The following is a 21,845-nucleotide window of genomic DNA, read 5'->3' as shown; positions in this document are numbered from 1 at the left end:
TATTATTAACAGTGTGTGAGGGAATGAAGGAATTCAGTAAAGACAAAATTTTGTTACATTAAACTATGACAGAACAATTTCAACTGCATTCGCATGTTATGCACGATCACCCAAAATTAATTGATACAAATTACTGGCAAGGCATGTATTAATTTGCAAAGTTGTAATGGTGAATATTTTAAACAGTTTTACAAAATATAATAAGTAATAATTCCAAATAAAACTTGAAAGAATAAACTCTTAAATTTAAACAGGATTCAGCCCGAGGTCACTTAAAACTTTACAATCCAACCTTGGAATCTCACCTGCGGATTTCTCTAGGTGTCTTTCCAACCAGGAAGGTAATTGAGCCTATCCGGTGAACCTTCTTCTGCTTCTGGCGCACAGGATGTGTAATATAAAGGAGAGGAGGCCTGCTGGTTTCACTTGTTAAATGATCCCGCTTCACATTTTTTCTTCTTGATGAAATGTCTTCAGGACTCTGTCTGCTTCTCTAAATCAAATTTAAAATAAAGTATTTTAATAGTTGTTAATTTATTTGGCGTTATTTCTGATATCATGTTTGCTTTTTTCTTACAAATTTTGTATCAAAAGGATTTTGACCTTATTATGATGGGATTCGCCAACAACTGCTTGATGTTTCTATTGGGAAACTGATTTTTAATCAGTGCTAACATGTCACCTAAACTTTAACTACTCTGGGGAAAACATTCGCTTTCAATGATGAGCTCTTAATGGTTACTTTGCAGTGAAACTGAACAGAGCTGTTTCCTGCACTCGTATACAAGGAAAAAGAGAAAGAATCAGGTAGCTTTTGAGAAATCAGTTTATGTGTGCTAGTGTTTATATTTCAACTATATCTTTTTTGGCAAGCTGTAAAGCATATAAACAGTAAATAATAGCCAAAATTGAAGACCACTCGGAGGCTCCAACTGGTACAGAATGCGGCCGTGAGAGTTGTCTTGGGAGTTTCCCGGTACTCCCATGTTACACCTTTGCTCCGTGAGCTGCATTGGTTACCAGTTGTCTTCCGGGTGAGGTTCAAGGTCTTGGTTATGATCTTTAAGTCCTTACATGGCATGGGTCCGGGTTACCTCAGGGACCACCTGCTGCCGGCGTCAACTCCCCTCCGCCCTGTGCGTTCCCACAGAGAGGGCCTCCTCAGGGTGCCTCCGGTAAGGGAATGCCGACTGGTGGCCCCCAGGGGGAGGGCCTTCTCTGTGGGCGCTCCGGCACTATGGAATCAACTGCCGGTGGAGCTCCGGATGACATCAGACCTCCGAACCTTCCGTGGCGGCCTGAAGACCCACTTATTCGAATTAGCTGGTCTGGCCCGATGGGGGAATATGGGCTTTTAAAATTGTTGTTTTTATTATTGTATTATTGTTTTTTATTTGGGCATTGGTTTAATCTTATTTTAACTTTTGTATCGTAATTTATATATGCCCTGTGAACCGCCCTGAGTCCCTAGGGAGAAGGGCGGTATACAAATTAAATAAAACTAAACTAAACTAAACTAAAATAGAATGGAACTTAAAATGTAACATCAATAGTAATATCAAGAATTAAACAAAAGAGTAAAATTAAACTAAAATAAACATAAATGAAGACATGTGAAAATAAAACAGAAATGAATGCCAATTTCAAAATATATTAAGAAAACAAATGAAATTAGAGAACAAACAAAAGTATACAGTATCATCAAGAGGGTAAAAAAATGGTAATGGGCTGGTCACATAGCAAGAACTGATGGCAGGTAGACCAAAGCAGTCATAGAATGGATCCCACTTGATAAAAAGCGCCCATGAAAGAGATGGATCGATGACATCAGCAAGTATTGCGGGCCCGAAAGAAAAAGACAACAAGCTCAGGACCGTATTGGTTGGAAACATGCGGAAGAGGCCTTTCAGCCCGCAGTGGATAGACAACGGCTAGAATAATGATGATGGTGATGACGTCAAGAAAAAGACATCCAATTAATCTGTGATCATTTCAGTTTTTTCATTTCTGTTCCTTTTCCTTCCATTATGCTTTCAATGCTAGTAGCACAGTGTTTTAAGAATTGCGCATCTCCATATAAAGAAAGTCCTTTTTTCATATACCATAACTAAGATTTTAAATGGACCAACAGGGTCTATTTTTGTATCAGCTTTATTACTGATCTCTGAAACAAACAAGAAACTGAAGAAACAAAATTGGCAAATATAAAACAATATATATTCTGAAGAAATATTCTTCCTACTACATTTTGGACCAACTGCAGCTTATAAACAATCCTTACAGTAGTTCAGTTTCATCCCCCACCTCCCAACATCAATTGACTCCTGGCCACTGCCTGGATAAAGCCAGGTAGTTTTCTTGGCAAGATGTCAGAAGTGGTTTGCCATTGCCTGCTTCTTAGGGTTGAGACAGATGAGTAACCCAAAGTCATCTAGTTGAATGTTAGAATGGGACTAAAATTTAGTCTCCCAGTTTCTAGCCGCTCACAACTATTTTCAATTAACACTAACCCAATTTAGACTTCAATCCTTGTCTACAACAGACACAGCTGACTGTAAATGTTAAATAGCATTGGATCTGGTTGTTATTTGATGGGAGACCATCTAGGAAATTGGGGGGTCAATTGACCAGACTTCTAAAGTTGAAAAAAGGATCCTAAAAGAAGGCAGTATTAAATCACCTTTTAATAATAATATAAATCTTTATGGAAATAAAACTATGTGGAAGCAAAGGTTGGGCTTGAATTAAGGGCATCTTTATCCTATTTTCTACAAACTGGGGTTTCTAGTTTAGTCTTAACCTAGTCTTAGTTTAGTAATCTTACTTTGCAGTAGGATTTCTGTCTTTTCTCTAAACTTTCCTCTTTTGTTACTTTTGCTTCTTGTGATATTACAATAGCTATCTCCCAACTCATAATTTAATGGAGTCCACTTTTTCTATCTTTTTTATTATCAAATTATATACAGTATGCCATAAGCAGTTACAGAAAAAAAATAGCATCTGCTATTCTTAGTTAGTTGGTTTTATTTACTTTTATCCCAACTTTATTATTTTTACATATAACATGCCTAAGACTCGTTCTTCCTCCTATTTTCCCCACAACAATAACCCTGTGAGGAGAACTGAGTGTGTTGGCCCAAAGTTACCCAGCTGGCTTTCACGCCTAAGGCAGGACTAGAATTCACAGTCTCCTTGCTTTTCCAGATCTTTTCCATACTAGTTTTTGCAATGCACCCAAGTAATATTCCTCATTTAATTCCATTCCCTCCTGTTTGGTCTAATGTAGAAGCGGAAGAAAAAAGTCCTGTACTGATTCAATCTTGGTGCCACCATTTCAAACCACTGTCATTACTTTATTATTATTGAAGTTACAATCCATCTTATTCCACTTTTTGCCCTGGCTTTTAAGATTAGTTTTTTATATTCTCTTTATCTCCTAGAAGAATAATGAAAGCTGCATATCTAAGATTAAGATGTTGTTGTTGTTAGCTGCGAAGTCGTGTCCGACCCATCACGACCCTATGGACAACGTTCCTCCAGGCCTTCCTGTCCTCTACCATCTTCTGGAGTCCATTTAAGCTCCTGCCTAGCTCACACCTACTGCTTCAGTGACTCCATACAGCCACCTCATTCTCTGTCGTCCCCTTCTTCTCTTGCCCTCAATCTTTCCCAGCATTAGGCTCTTCTCCAGTGAGTCCTTCCTTCTCATTAGGTGGCCAAAGTATTTGAGTTTTAGCTTTAGGATCTGGCCTTCTAAAGAGCAGTCAGAGTTGATCACCTCTAGGACTGACCGGTTTGATCGCCTTGCAGTCCAAGGGATTCGCAGGAGTCTTCTCCAGCACCATAGTTCAAAGGCCTCAATTCTTTGGCGCTCAGCCTTTTTTATGGTCCAACTTTCACTGCCATACATTGCAACTGGGAAGACCATAGCCTTGACTATACGCACTTTTGTTGACAGAGTGATGTCTCTGCTTTTTAGTGTGCTGTCTAGATTTGCCATGGCTTTCCTCCCGAGGAGCAAGCATCTTTTAATTTCTTGGCTGCAGTCCCCATCTGCAGTGATCTTGGAGCCCAGGAAAATAAAATCTGTCACTACCTCCATTTCTTCCCCATCTATTTGCCAGCAATTGAGAGGGCCGGATGCCATGATCTTGGTTTTTTTTAATGTTAAGTTTCAACCAAAGTTTTGCACTCTCCTTCTTCACCCGCAACAAGAGGCTCTTTACTTCCTCTTCACTTTCTGCCATTAGAGTGGTATCATCTGCATATCTTAGGTTGTTGATATTTCTTCCGGCAATCTTAATTCCAACTTTTGATTCATCTAGCCCTGCCTTTCTCATGATGTGCTCTGCATATAAGTTAAATAGGCAGGGCGTCAGTATACACAGCCTTGCCAGACTCCTTTCCCAATTTTGAACCAATTAGTAGTTCCGTGTCCAGTTCTCACTGTTGCTTCTTGGCCCACATATAGGTTTCTCAAGAGACAAATAAGATGGTCTGGTACTCCCATCTCTTTAAGAACCTGCCACAGTTTGTTATGATCCACACAATCAAAGGCTTTAGCATAGTCAATGAAGCAGAAGTAGATGTTTTTCTGGAACTCTCTAGCTTTCTCCATGATCCAGCGTATGTTGGCAATTTGATCTCTAGTTCCTCTGCCTCTTCGAAATCCTGCCTGTACTTCTGGTAGTTCTCGATCCACGTACTGCTGGAGTCTAGCTTGTAGGATTTTAAGCATAACTTTACTAGCATGAGAAATGAGTGCAATGGTGCGATAGTTTGAACATTCTTTGGCACTGCCTTTCTTTGGAATTGGAATGTAAACTGATCTTTTCCAATCCTGTGGCCACTGCTGAGTTTTCCAAATTTGCTAGCAAATTGAGTGTAACACTTTTACTGCATCGTCTTTTAAGATTTTGAATAGCTCAGCTGGAATACTGTCACCTCCACTAGCTTTGTTGTTGCTCAGCTTTTCTAAGGCCCACTTCACTTCACATTCTAAGATGCCTGGCTCGAGGTCAGTGACCATTGTGATTATCAGGGACGTTAAGCTCATTCTTGTATAGTTCTTCTGTGTAATTTTGCCACCTCTTCTTAATCTCTTCTGCCTCTGTTAGATCCCTGCCATTTTGGTCCTTTATCATGCCCATTTTTGCATTAAACATTCCCTTCATCTCTCCAATTTTCTTGAAAAGATCTCTGGTCCTCCCTATTCTATTGTTTTCTTCTATTTCTTTGCATTGTTCATTTAAGAAGGCATTCTTATTTCTTCTAGCTATTCTCTGGAATTCTGAATTCAATTGGGAGTATCTTTCTTTTTCTCCCTTGCCTTTCGCTTCCCTCCTTTCCTCAGCTATTTGCAAAGCTTCCTCAGACAACCATTTCGCTTTCTTGCATTTCTATTTCTTTGGGATGGTTTTAGTTGCTACCTCTTGAACAATGTTGCGAACCTCTGTCCATAGTTCTTCAGGCACTCTGTCTATCAGTTCTAATTCCTTAAATCTATTTGTCACTTCTACTGTATATTCAACAGGGATATGATTTAATTCATACCTGAGTGGCCTAGTGCTTTTCCCTACTTTCTTCAGTTTAAGCCTAAACTTTGCAATGAGAAGCTCATGGTCTGAACTACAGTCAGCTCCTGGTCTTGTTTTTACTGACTGTATAGAGCTTCTCCATCTTTGGCTGCAGAGCATATAGTCAATCTGATTTCTGTGTTGACCGTCTGGTGATGTCCATGTGTAGAGCCATCTCTTGGGTTGTTGAAAAAGAGTGTTTGCTATGACCATCGCATTCTCTTGACAAAATTCTATCAGCCTGTGCCTTGCTTCATTTTGCACTCCAAGGCCAAACTTGCCTGTTATTCCAGTTATCTTTTGGCTTCCTACTTTAGCATTCCAATCCCCCATGATGATAAGGACACCATTTTTTGGTGTTAGTTCTATAAGGTGCTGTAGGGCTTCATAGAACCGGTCAATTTCATCCTCTTCAGCACCGGTGGTTGGGGCATAGACTTGGACTACTATGATATTGAATGGTTTCCCTTGCATTCGAACTGAGATCATTCTGTCATTTTGAGGATTGTATCCCAGTATTGCTTTTCCTACTCTTTTATTGACTATGAAGGCTACTCCATTTCTTCTGAGGGATTCTTGCCCGCAGTAGTATACCTGATGGTCATCTGAATTAAATCACCCATTCCTGTCCATTTTAGTTCGCTGATACCTAAGATGTCGATGTTCAGTCTTGTCATCTCTTGTTTGACCACGTCCAGCTTTCCTTGATTCATGGATCTTACATTCCAGGTTCTTATGGAGAAAAAATCTTTACAGCATCGGACTTTCTTTTCACCACCAGACACATCCACAGCTGAGCGTCCTTTCGGCTTTGGCCCAGTCACTTCATTCTTTCTGGCGCTACTAGTACTAGCCCTCTGGTCTTCCCCAGTAGCATATTGGATGCCTTCCGACCTGAGGGGCTTATCTTCCAGCGTCATATTGTATTGCCTTTTGGTACTGTCCATAGGGTTTTCATGGCAAAGATACTGGAGTGGGTTGCCATTTCCTTCTCCGGTGGATCACGTTTTGTCAGAACTCACTGCTATGACCTTTCCATCTTGGGTGGCCCTGCACGGCATAGCTCATAGCTTCATTGAATTACGCAAGCCCCTTCGTCACGACAAGGCAGTAATCCATGAAGGGGAAGATTAAGATAAGAGTCATCAAAACTGCATCTGAATATAAATTGCATAAAAATAGGCATGAAAATTCAACCTAGCCAGACAATATGTATGAGTATACAAAAATAACAACAACAACAAAAATCCCTCACACCATTTAATATGAATAGGGCAACATAACATTCCTATCTCACATACATGTGCTGGGATCACCTCCATCCAGGGAAACAGACAAGTCCCAATAGCTTGGTAGGATGGTAGGAGTCATTCAGATCTGAACAGGAGGTGGGCTATTCCATAGTACAGGCAGATGGGGAGGGGGGGAACTGACAAAATGCTACCATCTCTAGTCCTACTCCCTGATCCAGGATGATTTTTACGTTTATACTTTTACTATATACCTTTATACTTTTTCTGGACAGATGGGAAAAACAAAGCACTGGTTAGTATAATTTTTATTTTTAAACAAAGCAAGTCAGGTCCATTGGGATTTAAAGGCTTTAATAAAAATAAAGATGATGCAGGAAGTTGGAATTCTGCCCAGTAATCCATTAAAAAAAATAATATATTTTTTAAAATCTATCAAAAGTCGGTGGAAGAACAACAATGGTACATGCCCGAGGAAGTTTCTGTGAGTATATTAGAACTCTGATCTCAGTTATTATTGCCCAGATGTTGAAAGTGGCTTATATTATTACAATAATTCATGTGAAACTGTTTTACAACAAATTATTGGTCCATTGGTCCATCCAGGATAGTACACCTTTCCTGAGGTGGAGAAGAAAGATGATAAAAACAGCAAGATGATACAATTGGAAAGCCTAACTAATGTGGTCACTTTAGATGCTGAATACCTACTTGATTCTATAACCTTGATTTTCAATGGATAAAACTGATATTAGTGAGCAATACATATTCCTAGGATAGCAATCTCTCATTCCTATAGTTTTAGATAAGTCACTGAGGAATTTTAAAGTATATTAATATCCCATTGCTGAATTAATGGAAAACAAATATACTAAATAATCATGTCTTTCTTAAAAGAATTTCAAAACCTCAGAATGTTCATTTATTTGCCTTATTCATTAAATAGCACCAACCCGCACATCTGTTAAGCAGAAAAGTAGCATTTTAAATTTTTTTTGGAAAATAACCAAGTTTTGTAAGTAGACTAGAAGCCCACAAACTTTCTTGTCTTTGAGGGAATAGAAATGTTGTTAAAACTAATACAGTTCTTCTTAGTACAAATAAATTATTACAGATGGGATCTGTAATTTGAAAGGGGGGGACATTGCTAAATGTGCTTGCGAAGTTGGTATTTGAAAGACTTTTTTCAAAATTAACTGTTAACTTTCCGCCCAAAGGTTAATAATAAAATTGTAAACAAAATACATTACACACTAATGGCAGAATAAGCTTTAGCATTCATAAATTATCCTTGAAGTAGTATTTAGAGAGAGGGAGGGAGGGAGGGAGGAAAAAAAAACCATGCTAGCTAAACAAATCCACTAGCTGTCTGTTATGCAGGAATACTGAATTCATTTGAATTTGTCAAACATTCAAAGGAAGACAGCCAACGAAGCTAACATCTGCAAAGTTCTCACAAATGATTATCAAGAAATACTGTAAAGCTCAACACATTTTCAAACACTTTCAAATGGTATCATATAAGAATGAAAATGGTTGTTGACATTATTTTTAATCAGGGCTTGAAAATTAGCAAATTTCAGAGCAACACTGATCGTTCAAAATAGAAAAAAAAATTGTGCAAACTGTCTGAATCTGTGCTAAATATAATCATTTGAGATCTTGACATCTTGAATGTCAATGCCTTTCCAAAATTGTATAAATTAATTCCTAGATGTTTATCTTACTGTAGTAAAACAGCTGAGCTCATGTATACAAGGCTGGAGATCTCAAACTAACTCTCCCAACGAGCCTTGGCTCTTGCCTGGGGATTCTGACTTGACTAATTCTGCTGGCATCACGTACTATTCAGGGGCATATTACCCGGCATTTTCCCTCAAATTCCAGTGATGAAGGTAAAAAAATTGGAAGAATTACTACAATGCAACCTCCTGGCTGTTTAGCTTGGTGTTTGTAACTTGATTTTTCAACCAGCCCTGAAGAAATAAATCAAATCTCACAAAACATAAACAAAATCAAAATTTACTTTTAAAAAAGTTGTATGAAATCTACTTTTTAAAAAGAAATACAAAAAATATATGCAGGGATCCAGGTAGACCACAAGATGCTGCTGCTATGCTATCCATGCTTTTACCCTGAAGTAATGGCATATCAAGAAAATTATAAATAGAGTGGTTTTTAAGTTCAGCTTAAAGGCTGGAAAGCAAAGCTGAGTTACAAGTTTAATATTTTAATTTGTAAATAAGAACAAGAGTCAATAAAGCTTAATTAGAACCACACAGAAAAATCAATCAAGATCTAATGCAAAAATTATAGATTTTTATCATTTCTACAGAGTTATTTTTTTCTGAAAGAAAATTACCCTGCTCCGTTTGTCTAGTCCAGGGGTGTCAAACTTGCAACGTCACATGATGTGAAGTATCACAACTTTTTTGCCATTGTCAGTAATGGGGTGGGCGTGGTTTCGCTATGATGCATCTGGCCTGCTGGCCGGCAGTTTCACATCCCTGACTTTCTCCAGTTTCCTGGAAGATCCACCTTAATCAGAGGCTGCTTAATCAGAGGCTGCTAAGGAGATAGTAATTTCTTGCCATGTCCACACGCTTTCTCCTTAGTTCAACTATACTTTTATCTGTTAAAAAAAATTCTATATTTCTGTGACTGAGGTAGCATACAATGTTAAGAAATAAATGAAAATCCAATTCCTTTCTCACATCAGTCTCTGGTTCCCCCCCCCCCCCCCCGCTCCCCAGTTTTCCTATAAATAGATGTCTTTAGTCACCTTCCTGGCCCTCTTTGGAAAAAATGTTACAAATTGAAATTTGTAATTCTTATAAACAGAAACAGTGAACTGATTCAAAACTCTTCTAGCATTACTCTAATAAAGTGTTGAAGCAAAAAAGAAAAAGAAAAAGAAACACATCAAAAAGTTCTGGGAGTTTTGAAAATAAAATCTGAATTGAAAGCACAAATGTTTTTAATAGTAATGATTCCAGAGTAGAAATTAATAGTGTCACTTGGCATAATATTGGCCAACGATACAAAACTGGGAGATCAAAAATGGGGAATATATGGTAATGGAGAAATTGACTGTATATATTTACAAAAGAAGTTTAATCAAACAGGAATGACACAAAGCATATGTATTTGTTTATTTATTGAACAACTTTATATGGCTGCCCAACTCATGTACAGCGACTCTGGATGGCTTACATTAAAAATTCACAATGTAAGAATCCATGTAGACCCTCCATCCCCGGCATGGCAATCATACAATCACATCAGCTGTCAGGCATGAAAAACCAGGTCCACACACAAAAGTTTTAAATTATTAGTTTATTGCTAAAGCCTATGCAACAGAATCTTCTCAGACTAATGGTTTGCATCTGGACAAAATTAGATAAGGGTTGATGATATCCAAGGGGAGGTTGAACTTCATTCTCTTGTGGGTATGTAAGGATTCTAAGCTGATCCCTCATTTAACTCCTCCCCCTGGCTCTGCCAGTCTCCCTTCTACACTAGCCACTTGATTGGCTCCATATCACCCGGAGGTCCCAGGCCCGCTGACAAACCATGTCTTCAGGGTTTTCCAGAAAACTATCATGGTGGAGACCAATCTTATCTTCTGGGAAATAGTATTCCAAAGGGGAAGGGGAGACACTACAGATAAGGCCCTATTTATTTATTTATTTATTTATTTTAATTCCATTTATATCCCGCCCTTCTCCGAAGACTCAGGGCGGCTTACAAGCTTAGCAGTAGCCTTCATTCTATGTATATGCCTGTTCCATCAGATGTGCATCCCTAATAGATGGATCTTGCAACATACTTTGCCTTCCCACTCTGGTGGGCTGAATACATACAATTTTATTCAGCAAGATCTAAACTAAGAGATTTAGATAATTTTTTTGAATAAAAGAAATTAGTTTAAAAATAATTCAAACAATTATTATACCAATTGCTTATACCTAGAAATAAATAATTATTATTTTATTATATACGCCAGAAAAACTCAAGTTTATATAACAAAAAAGAACTTTTGAGAAGTTTGTCTGGTTACTTCCTTTTTGTCATGTTCTCTCTCTTTGAAATCACACTGTTTCATTGTGGTGGGTCAAAAATTCAATGGAAATTGGTGGGTTCTTCTCCCATATTCAGCGTTCTCGCTGAACCCAACTCCAGGAGAATGATCAGTACTCAAACCTAATGCAGCTAACAAAGCCTTTTGTTTATATGACCAATAAAAGGTACTTTTGTAATACAAAACTCAAGAGCCACAATAAGTTCTTAATAACCCTATTTTTTAATGTACAGTATTCTGCAGAGTACTTAAGACCTGCACTAGGCAGAAAAAGGGGAGTTTTTCTCTCATTTATTCCGCATTGCAATAACATAAAGAGGGGTTTACCATTAATCCAGGTTTTACTACAAAGCAGCCTGTTATTTCTCTATCAAACCTTGTCAAGAGTGCCAAGTGTCTGTCATCCAATTCAAGGGATTAAGTCTTCTTTTATAGTGTGATACTTGTACCAATTTATAAAAATACAGATATAGTTTCTTAGCACTGATCACTGTCTATACTTTGGACTGGATTCATGCCACAAAAGTTGAATATGACAGCTGGCAGGAAGCTGAGGGGAAAATACATCCCCTTTTCAGTCACCACATTTTAGTTGCCATAGTGATTAATCCTCAGTTCAATGGGTATCTTTGTATATTTCTTTTCAGTGAAACTTTAAGTAAACTTAAGTTGAAAACAAGCAATTGACAGAAAAAAGCATCTATATAATCATGGGGCAGAGTATACATTTTGTGATGGTGCATTAAAATAACAAATTAACTGTAATGTACAATGCAATGATATGATTTCTCTGTTCGTATCATATTATATTGGGCAAAGTAATTTTTTTCTTTTCTTTTAACCAAGACTATCTCTGTTTGGTATATGCTCATGTTTGAGAGCCTAAATATAGGGTTACTAGATTTCAGCTCCAAAAATCTGGGTAAGATACAGCTTTTCTTTTTGCTGCCATCTACTGCTTTTCCAGATTCCTGGAGTCCCAATCTGGTAGCTACCAAGCAAGGCAAATCTATAACTCCTTATAGTTTTGAATTATGTTACAGACTTTTAAGACTCTGCATCTTATCCTTGTGTACGATTTTTTATTTATCTATGAGAAGCAAGGTATGTCAGAATATCAACTCTCATCTGCAGGAGTCTCCTAACTGGAAAATGAGAATAATACAAATTCAATCAATCAATCAATCAATCAATCAATCAATCAATCAATCAATCAATAAATAAATATCCTTTTTTTTTTTTAGAGAAAGGGACTAATGGCAGGTACGTTTGAACTTGCAGAAATGAAGTGCTGCTTCTCATTCCGAATGTAAAACTAAGCATCCAAAAGCATGAATTTATTTATTTATTTATTTATTCGTTTTATATACCGCCCTTCTCCCGGAGGACTCAGGGCGGTGTACAGAGCAAAGTAAGTATACAATAAACCAACAATAAAACAAATAAAACCCCAGATCTACAAATAAACCCCCAAATCTATCAGGCCAGGCCGGCTTGCTGGAATAGATAGGTTTTTAAATCTCGCCGAAAGGTGCGAAGGTCGGGGGCCATCCGGATTTCGGCTGGTAAGCGGTTCCAGAGGATTGGCGCACCCACCGAGAATGCTCTCCCCCTGGGGGTCACCAGCCGGCATTCTCTGACCGGTGGCACCCTGAGGAGGCCCTCTCTGTGGGAGCGCACAGGACGGAGGGGTGTTGACGCTGGCAGTAGGTGCTCCCGTAGGTAATCCGGACTCATGCCATGTAGGGCTTTGTATGTCATCACTAGCACCTTTGTATGTCATCACTAGCACCTTGAATTTCACCCGGAAGGCAACTGGAAGCCAGTGCAGCTCACGAAGCAGAGGGCTGTGCTTATCTTTCTTATCATTTAACTAACAGACTACATTCTGGGCATTGCTTGGTATTCAGTCTACCACTGCTTCCCTTATGGTTAGTTCCATGATTGGGATATAGTCACTTAAAATCTCTTCACAATTAAACCACTTTGTAAGGGTAGTTTCTGTGTTGTTAATTAAAATTGCATATCCCTACAATCATTTCCCCTCTGGAAGCCTCCCTCATTGCCATATCCATTTCAAAATCACTCATTTTCACCAAGGAGGTAAACAATACAGCAACAAGTAAACAGAGGACATGAAAATTAGCCTTCCACTAAAGATATAGAATTAAAGATTGCAAAAATTATTGGGTTTGCTAAAGTAGAAGGCAAAGATGGTAAATAAAGTCACCAAGCAATTTTTTTCCACCAAGATTGAGGTTTCATTTCCAGTTAAGAACTCCCACTCAATAAGTACAGAAAAACAGAAAGCATGAGGCATGAATCTCCTTCCATAAATGGAAGGGAGTAGGAGACGGATATCCCTTTAACAAAACACCAATCACTGTGATTCTGCAAGCTGCTTTTCATCTAGGTCCAAAATGCTTATAGGCTCATAAACAAGAACCACCAGCATGAAACAACAATTACAAAATGCTACATCACAGATTCAAATATTTCCCATACCAGTGAAGTGACTGAACTAGAATACAAGGGAAGACAGAAAAGTAGGAATCAACACAAAGGGAAATTCTCAAGGCTACAATAAGGATTGTGGGGCCAGAAAAGCAGGTGAGGCTATGAACCCCCCAAAAGAGGCTTCTTGCTTCCTCTGCTTTGTTAGCTTTTGCAAATCTCCATGTATTCTACAGTTTTGATTGTTCTCTATTAGATATTACTATATTTTTTATTTTTATATATTTTATATATTTTAATCTATCCAAATTTGAGGCAGGCCATTCAACATCACCATACTGCAAATCTACACCCCAACTGTAGACTCAAATGATGATGAATTTGAACTTTTTTTACAGTGAGTTTCAATCTGCTCTCAAGCAAATACCAAAAAGGGATCTTTTATGTACCATGGGCAATTTCAATGCAAAGCTAGGACAAGGAGAAGTTCCAAGCATAGTAGGCATGTTTGGACTAGGAGAACAGAAAAAAGCCACTGATCGCCTAGTACAATTTTGCCAGGAAAATCATCTCAACTTATTGAACATGTGGTTTATACAACACAAGCGACGGTTATACATATGGACAACACCAAATGGACAACGTTGAAATCAAATAGGCTTCATTGTATGCCAACGATGCAGGAAAGGTTCAATTGCATCTTTTAAGACACTTCCTGGTGCTGATTGTAGCTCAGACCATTAGCTATCAGTGGTTAAACTGAAGTTCAAACTGTGCAAAGTGAAAAGATATCCCCCCAAAATTCAATGTGAACAATGTCTCTCCTGCGTATGCCACAGAAGTTAAGAATAGGTTTGAGTCACTGAATTTAGAAGGGAAAAACCCAAATGAACAGTGGCGAGAGATCCAAGGGTAACATCATGAAAATTGCTGGAAAGTAGCTGTCATGGCAAAAACCAAAGAGAAAGAACAAGTGGCTATCTGATGATATTATCAAAACAGCTGATCAGCTATTTTGATGATGTCATCAGATGTCATCAGAGATGAAGTTAAAATACTGAATGCAATTTTCCAACCTGAAGCCTGGAAAGACAAAAATAGGCAGTGGGAGGGGAGCAGTGTCAACATCTGGAAGAAGCTAATAGAAAGGGACATACTAAAGTCATGCTTGCTGTAGTGAAAATGATGCAATCCAGCTTTTCAGTATGGCAAGAAACTGTTAAAGACCGCAATGGGACTGCTGGCTGATAACATCAAATCTGATACAAAGTTGAACAACCAGCAACTGAAAGAAGCTGTGCTTGACAGGGTAGCATGCAAAGCCAAAAGGTGGACATAACTAAATAGTTAAAACAACAGTATAACATATAACAATATAACTAAGTGGTATAGATACAACCTGATCTACCTCAGACACTTGATTCAATACAGGTTGATCACAGGCAGTTCATTATTAAAGAGACCTATTTTAAATATTGACCCTTGTTCTCCAATAATCTAATACAGGAAAAGAGAGACTTGTACATTTTTGTTTTCCAACAGAATGGGATGAAAAAGGTAGACACCTCATATAGCTTTATATGGGAACAAAAGGTGCCTCTGCCTAATTCTCCTATGTACAGGAATTGGCTTTGATAGAAGCTCTTGTGGAACACAACATATTCAAATCCTGGAATCACTCACCAATTTAGTATTCTGAGTTTTGCCCGTAGCAGAGGCCTTGAAATCAAATAAAATTCTAATTTGAAGTCAGCACAGGCCACATCAAGAAGACTCTGGATCTTCCACTATTTTGTGCTTCATTTAATACTAATTAGTGCATAGTTTTTCACACTACATTTTTCAAATCTGGATTTTTAAGGTGCCTATAATTTTCTTACTTCAAGGCAGAATGTGATGAAATTCACAGCATTAACAGCCCCTATAGTGGTATACAGTATATATCTATGCTGATTTTTTTTTTTTGCAAAGGTAAAGGAAACACCTAGCTCCCTGTCACTGAAGGACTGATAAATCTTTTCTAGATTATTTCATTCTATCTCAAGACACAAGATTTCACTGGATCTCTCTACTGATTTGCCCTCCTTTCCCCAATAAAGTTTGCCACTTCTCGGGGGGGGGGGGGGAGAGGCTTCAAGAAATTAATTGACAGTACAGTGCTGGTAATGTGGCAATTACCATTACAGCCAGTAGACAAACTCTATATAAAGTCAGAGTGAGACATGAAAGAAGACAGAAGAAAAGGGGTTTTGAAGGAAAGAACTGTAAGCTGTAGACCAACTGCTGGCCCGCGGGCCGGATCCGTCACGCCAAAACCGCACCCACCCCATTGCCGGCAATGGGGAAAAAGTCCCGATACGTCACAAGTTTGACATGCCTGCTGTAGACTAAGGAATCAAATATAAAAGGCTTGTCGAGTTTATGCAATAGGACAACTAACACAAATGTATGAATCACAGAAGACATTCATCCAAAAACCAAAAAAAAAAAAAAGACTTCTGCTGTAACCGTAACCTTTTAACTCACAAGTCCTAAAGTTCTTATGAGGAAGAGATGGAGAGAAGGGGAAATTACAGAAATAAATGTATCAGTTTAAGCTTCTGATTTAACATATGAAATAAACATGAGGAGGGTGTTTGCATACTATGGTTCCTTTCTGGTTGTTGTTGTTTTTAAAAACTACATCAAAAGGATATATGCCACATCCTAGGCATACTTGACATATCCGGTAGGTATTTCTTAGTGAAACTTCTATAATAATCTTCTCACTCCCTTGGTATAGCAATAGCAACATTGACTTTGTTAAGAGTATGCTGTAGGCACCATTTTCCAGTAATTCTGCCTTTGATCACTCACGGTGGTCAACAATGAAAAGCCATGTTTAAAAAGGAAAATAATGGGTTTAAACAACAATAGCAAAGAGAAACACACTTGCTCTTTACCTTGGCTCTGCATACAGCTATGTTTGCTGGGAGCTGGGAAAATTGTTTTAGTTCAAAAACATCTCGGACTGCCCAATGACTCATTTTATTCTCAGCTTTGCTTGGGCCAACCACATCTTGGTTTGAATGAACATATGGAACTTCAGCAACATTATCTGACAATTGAAACAGAAAACAGAAATTATTGGTTTAAGATTGCAATATGATTAACTTGTAGATGGATGTTCAATAAAAATATTTTAAAATCCCAATATAGAAGTGTCTTTTTTCAGGTGTTTTGTTTAATTTCCCACTCTAGTCCTTAGCTCAGGGATTTCAGGGTGGTGTCTCCAACTCTTAGCTTTTCTGAAAGTGAACTAGATAATGCCATCTGATCCAACATAAATTATAATCATTACTAAATATTACATTCTAATTGTTATTTATGAGGCTGATGCATAACACAGTAAAAATACAAGATTACTGAAAACATTTAAAAATTCTTATAATACTCAATTTTAACTTAGCCAGAACCAATTAAAATGATTTCTGCTTCAGCATCAACAATTATAGAAAAGAACAACACATTCTATGCAATCTACAAACACCAAAACCAATCTATATTCAGATTAAACATTTTAGAAGTTATTAATTACATTTATTAAGCACTGAATCCGTAGGGACTCCTGGCAATTTACAACAAAAGAAACATTACAGAATAAAGATTATACGGTATTAACACAACCATTCTACAAGAAAACTAAGGCAGAATGAAGACCCAAACAACCCCCCTGAAGAACTTAATTTTGACCAGTTGCTCAAAAAGCATCTGGGTGCCAGCCAATCAGATGCTAGTGAGAGGCCATTCCAAGGATTTGATGGCAAATGTTCTACTGGCTTTTGCTACTGGTTTAGCAGACATTATGCCGGGCCACATACAATTAGTTCATGAGACCAACACCTAATATGTTTTGCTGACTGTGTATAGAAGGCTTAATACAGGACCTCATGAATGCAGCATGTAAATTTTTACAATAAATATGTTATGTTTAATTGTTGCAAATTCCTAAATGATCTCCTCCAGTAGCTTCTTGTGAAAGTTATATAACATGGGCAACAAGATCAAATCTTGAAGAACAATTTGTTATCAGTGACCAATGGCTCAACATGGCCTTCTGAATCCCTGCTCTCTGAAGAATGGAATCATGCAAAGCTGACCTCTCCTAAGCAACACAGGACACTGTGCTGATGACATTGGGCATCTTAGATTTTAAGCAGTGTAACAGAGCTGTAATCCCTGATTAGGAAGAATTTATCATTCAAGGAGAAAGAAGTCTAAGGAAGAACTGAAGGTGATCATAAATCGACAACAGAGAAGAAGAAAATGGTAATGTTCAAGAAAAAAATGTGAAATTTGTGCGCGGGTAGTGAAGGGAGCACCCCGATACTCCTCCTGCGTGAGCTGCATTGGTTACCGGTTGTCCTCCAGGTGAGATTTAAGGTGCTGGTACTTACCTTTAAAGCCCTACATGGCTTAAGCCCGGGATACTTACAGGACCATCTGCTGCCGGGAACGACTTCCCATCGCCCAGTGCGCTCACACAGAGAAGGCCTCCTCAGGGTACCATCGGCTAGACAATGTCGGCTAGCGACCCCCAGGGGGAGGGCCTTCTCTGTGGGAGCACCAGCCCTATGGAACCAGCTCCCTCCTGAGCTTCGGATGGCCCCAGATCTCCAGTCCTTTCACCGCAGCCTCAAAACACTCCTTTTCCACCAGGCTGACCTGGACTGACAGGGATTTTAATTTATGTTTTTAATTTTTTAACTTTAATTTTTGACTTATTTTAATTTTAATTTATTCTACAGGGCCATTAATTAAATTTTTCTTTTAACTTCTGTATTATTGTATGTTATTGTTGTTAGCCGCCCTGAGTCCTTCGGGAGATAGGGCGGCATATAAATCCCAATAATAAATAAATAATAAATAAATAAATAATTACCAAAAAGCCCATCCAGTGATCCTACTTTTTGTCCTTGGCCTGAGGGCGACTCTTTGCTTACAGAAGACTGCCATCTGCTAGAATTACTGTGTGTTCTCAATGTCACGGAAGGATAATTGAGATATGGTGAGAATCTGGACATAATTTGAATGCCACTCCTATTGTCCTTCAGCGTTAGTTTTTTTTTACTAGCCTTAACCGTCTTAACCGGAAAATGTTCATCTTCTGATGAATATTCCTCTATAATCTGAGAATCAGCATTGCTTTCTTTCCTACTGGGACTGCTTCTATGAACAACAGTTTTAGAAGACTTGTTTCTTTCCTTGTTCTGGAATCGTTTTCGTTTCGCTGTACTGGTTAATTTCTGCTTTCCTGAAGGGGACATCTCAATGTCTTCCGATTCGTCGCTAATATCACTTACTTCTTTCCTAGTTGTTACCTTTTGGATGTCTTCAAATGGTTTTATTTTACTGAAAGGCAGAACCCTTGCATAACTCTCCTCTGAAGTCAAATGTTTTTGCAACGGCGTAAGCAAGTGCATTTTTTCTGCAGCTAAAAGATCACACTCTCTGTCTTTCTCTTGAAATCTTTTAGTAGACTCCTCCTGGCCCTTAGGAAATTGGGAAGGAAAGACAGTATCACTTTCACTTGAGCTGTCTTCAATGTCCACAACTATTCCACCTTTGTTTGAGTTGTACATGTTTTTACATCGATCCTTTTCTTCCTCGGAGCATGGTAAAACAGGATAAGCCCTATGCGCTGTTTCACCATGCTTCTCTTGTCTCTCCATGCTCATGTTTGACAGCAAGCTTTTCTTACATCCTGAAATGTACCTGCCCTGAGTTTTCACAGAACCCTCATTCTGGGCCTTTCCTTTGGATTGCCCTCTCATAAATCTGTGATCCGCATTTTCATCAATAGACATCCCGATGCAACCGCCCTCCTCAGCTCTTCCAGTTTTCTTTTCTAGAAGTTTAGGAAATCCACACTGCAGTAAACTGAGTTGCCCCTCTGCAACTACGGCACGTTTCGCTTTGTAATTTCTCTTTCTTATTGCTTGGACCTCAGATTTGTTCTCATGCTCCTCATCACTGGAGTCACTGAAAGACTCAAGTCCTTCCTTTTCCAATGGTTTTGCATCTTGATCTTCATAATCGCACTCTGTCTCCTGTATAAAAGAAGCCATTGATTTAAAACGTTTCATTAAATATCACTCTTAACAATCAGCCCTTAAAAACTATATTGCTGTCATAAAAGAGCCTTGGTGGAGCAGTGGGCTAATGCCTCCTTAAGTAACACCAGCTGCCTGCAATTAGTGCAGGTTCGAGTCCCATCAGGCTCAAGGTTGACTCAGCCTTCCATCCTTCCAAGGTAGGTAAAATGAGGACCCAGATTGTTGGGGGCAATAAGCTGACTTTGTAAAATGCCGCTTGGGGCCCCCCAAAAGCCCTAACAAGCAGGCATATACATAGAATGAAAGCTATTGCTAAGCACATTTGATTTGTGCTTAGATTGTAAGCCGCCTTGAGTCTTCGGAGAAGGGCAGGATATAAATGGGATTAAAAATAAAAAACTGTCAAATGTTTAAAAGCCATTGTCATGATTTTAACATGACATGCGCCTTGGTGGAGCAGTGGGCTAATGCCTCCTTAAGTAACACCAGCTGCCTGCAATTAGTGCAGGTTCGCATCCCACCAGGCTCAAGGTTGACTCAGCCTTCCATCCTTCCGAGGTAGGTAAAATGAGGACCCAGATTGTTGGGGGCAATAAACTGGCTTTGTAATAATGCCGCTTGGGTGTGTGTGTGAAAGCCCTAACAAGCAGGCATATGCATAGAATGAAGGCTACTGCTAAGCTTGTAAGCCGCCCTGAGTCTTCGGAGAAGGGTGGGATATAAATGTAATAAAAATTAAATAAATAAATAAATAAAAAATACGGTAAGATATACACTGACTATCAGCTCTTGGGTTGGTTTTGCAGATCAGTGATGAAGAGGAGTTATTTTTCTAATTCCTCTTTTCACATGTAGCTCCCTGAAAAAGTGACTTTTGAGAGTTGAGAGATACAGTGAAATATGCTGGCAGTTTCACAGGGAGATGCGAGAGAAAAGTGACAGTATCAAAAACAGACTTCTATTATTCTCTTTGGCAGGATGTCTTGTGTTCATTGGCTATGTCTGCATTCAGCCTGCATTTATATTAAACAGGCATGAACTGTGGTGGGGAAAAAAATCCTTAGAAACTATGTAACAACAAAAAAGCTACCTATTATTTACTTACTAAGGAGAAAATCTTCATCATAACTTCTACTGTCTAATCTTCCCAGATTTTTCTTTTCTTTTTTGTGCAAAACAATTATCCAAATCAAAGATATATAGAGGCATTTCTAGCTCAATAAGAAAGGAAACAAATCCTATTCCATTCAATCAGTGTTGTAAGTAATACATAGATGTGAAACTCAAAAAATTAGAATATCGTGCAAAAGTTTATTTATTTCAGTAATGCAACATACAAGGGGAAACTAATATATGAGATAGACTCATTACATGCAAAGCAAGATAACTTCAAGCCGTGATTTGTCACAATTGTGATGATTATGGCATACAGCTCATGAAAACCCCAAATCCACAATCTCAGAAAATTAGAATATTACATGCAATCAATAAAACAAGGAGTGTACATAGAACAATATCGGACCTCTGAAAAGTATAAGCATGCATATGTACTCAGTACTTGGTTTGGGCCCCTTTTGCAGCAATTACTGCCTCAAAGCGGCCTGGCATGGAAGCTATCAGCCTGTGGCACTGCTGAGATGTTATGGAAGACCAGGATGCTTCAATAGTGACCTTCAGCTCTTCTGCATTGTTCAGTCTCATGTCTCTCATCTTTCTCTTGGCAATGCCCCATAGATTCTCTATGGGGTTCAGGTCAGGCAAGTTTGCTGGCCAATCAAGCACAGTAATCCCACGGTCATTGAACCAGGTTTTGGTGCTTTTGGCAGTGTGGGCAGGTGCCAAGTCCTGCTGGAAAATGAAGTCAGCATCCCCATGAAGCTCGTCTGCGGAAGGAAGCATGAAGTGCTCCAAAATCTCCTGGTAGACGGCTGCGTTGACCCTGGACTTAATGAAGCACACTGGACCAACACCAGCAGATGACATGGCTCCCCAAATCAACACAGACTCCACACTGGACTTCAAGCATCTTGCAGTATGTGCCTCTCCATTCTTCCTCCAGACTCTCAGTCCTTGGTTTCCAAATGAGATGCAAAAGTTGCTCTCATCAGAAAAGAGGACTTTGGATCACTGAGCAACAGACCAGGTCTGTTTTTCTTTCGCGTGGGTAAGACGCTTCTGACGTTGTTTGTTGTTCAGGAGCAGCTTGACAAGAGGAATACGACATTTGAAGCCCATGTCCAGGATCCGTCTGTGGGTGGTGGCTCTTGATGCACTGACTCCATCCTCAGTCCACTCCTTGTGAAAGTCCCCAACACTTTTGAATGGCCTTTTCCTGACAATCCTCTCCAGGCTGCGGTCATCCCTGCTGCTTGTGCACCTTTTTCTTCCA

General features: G+C 38.9%; 1 protein-coding gene across 2 annotated transcripts in view; it reads right to left on the bottom strand.

Moving 5' to 3' along the window:
* Positions 1-21,845, bottom strand: part of ERCC6L2 (ERCC excision repair 6 like 2) — a 68,995-nt gene that overhangs the window by 4,793 nt on the left and 42,357 nt on the right. For both annotated transcript variants that reach the window (XM_083352883.1, XM_083352882.1), the window contains 3 exons: positions 18,283-19,450; positions 16,304-16,458; positions 306-493 (listed from right to left, as the gene is read on the bottom strand). In XM_083352883.1, the coding sequence (XP_083209009.1) occupies positions 306-493; positions 16,304-16,458; positions 18,283-19,450 (1,511 nt within the window). The remainder of the gene's footprint in view (positions 1-305; positions 494-16,303; positions 16,459-18,282; positions 19,451-21,845) is intronic.

This window comes from Vipera ursinii (assembly GCF_947247035.1).
Source record: "Vipera ursinii genome assembly, chromosome: 2".
Taxonomy (NCBI): Eukaryota; Metazoa; Chordata; class Lepidosauria; order Squamata; family Viperidae; genus Vipera; species Vipera ursinii.
This window is presented reverse-complemented; position numbering and strand designations above follow the sequence as displayed.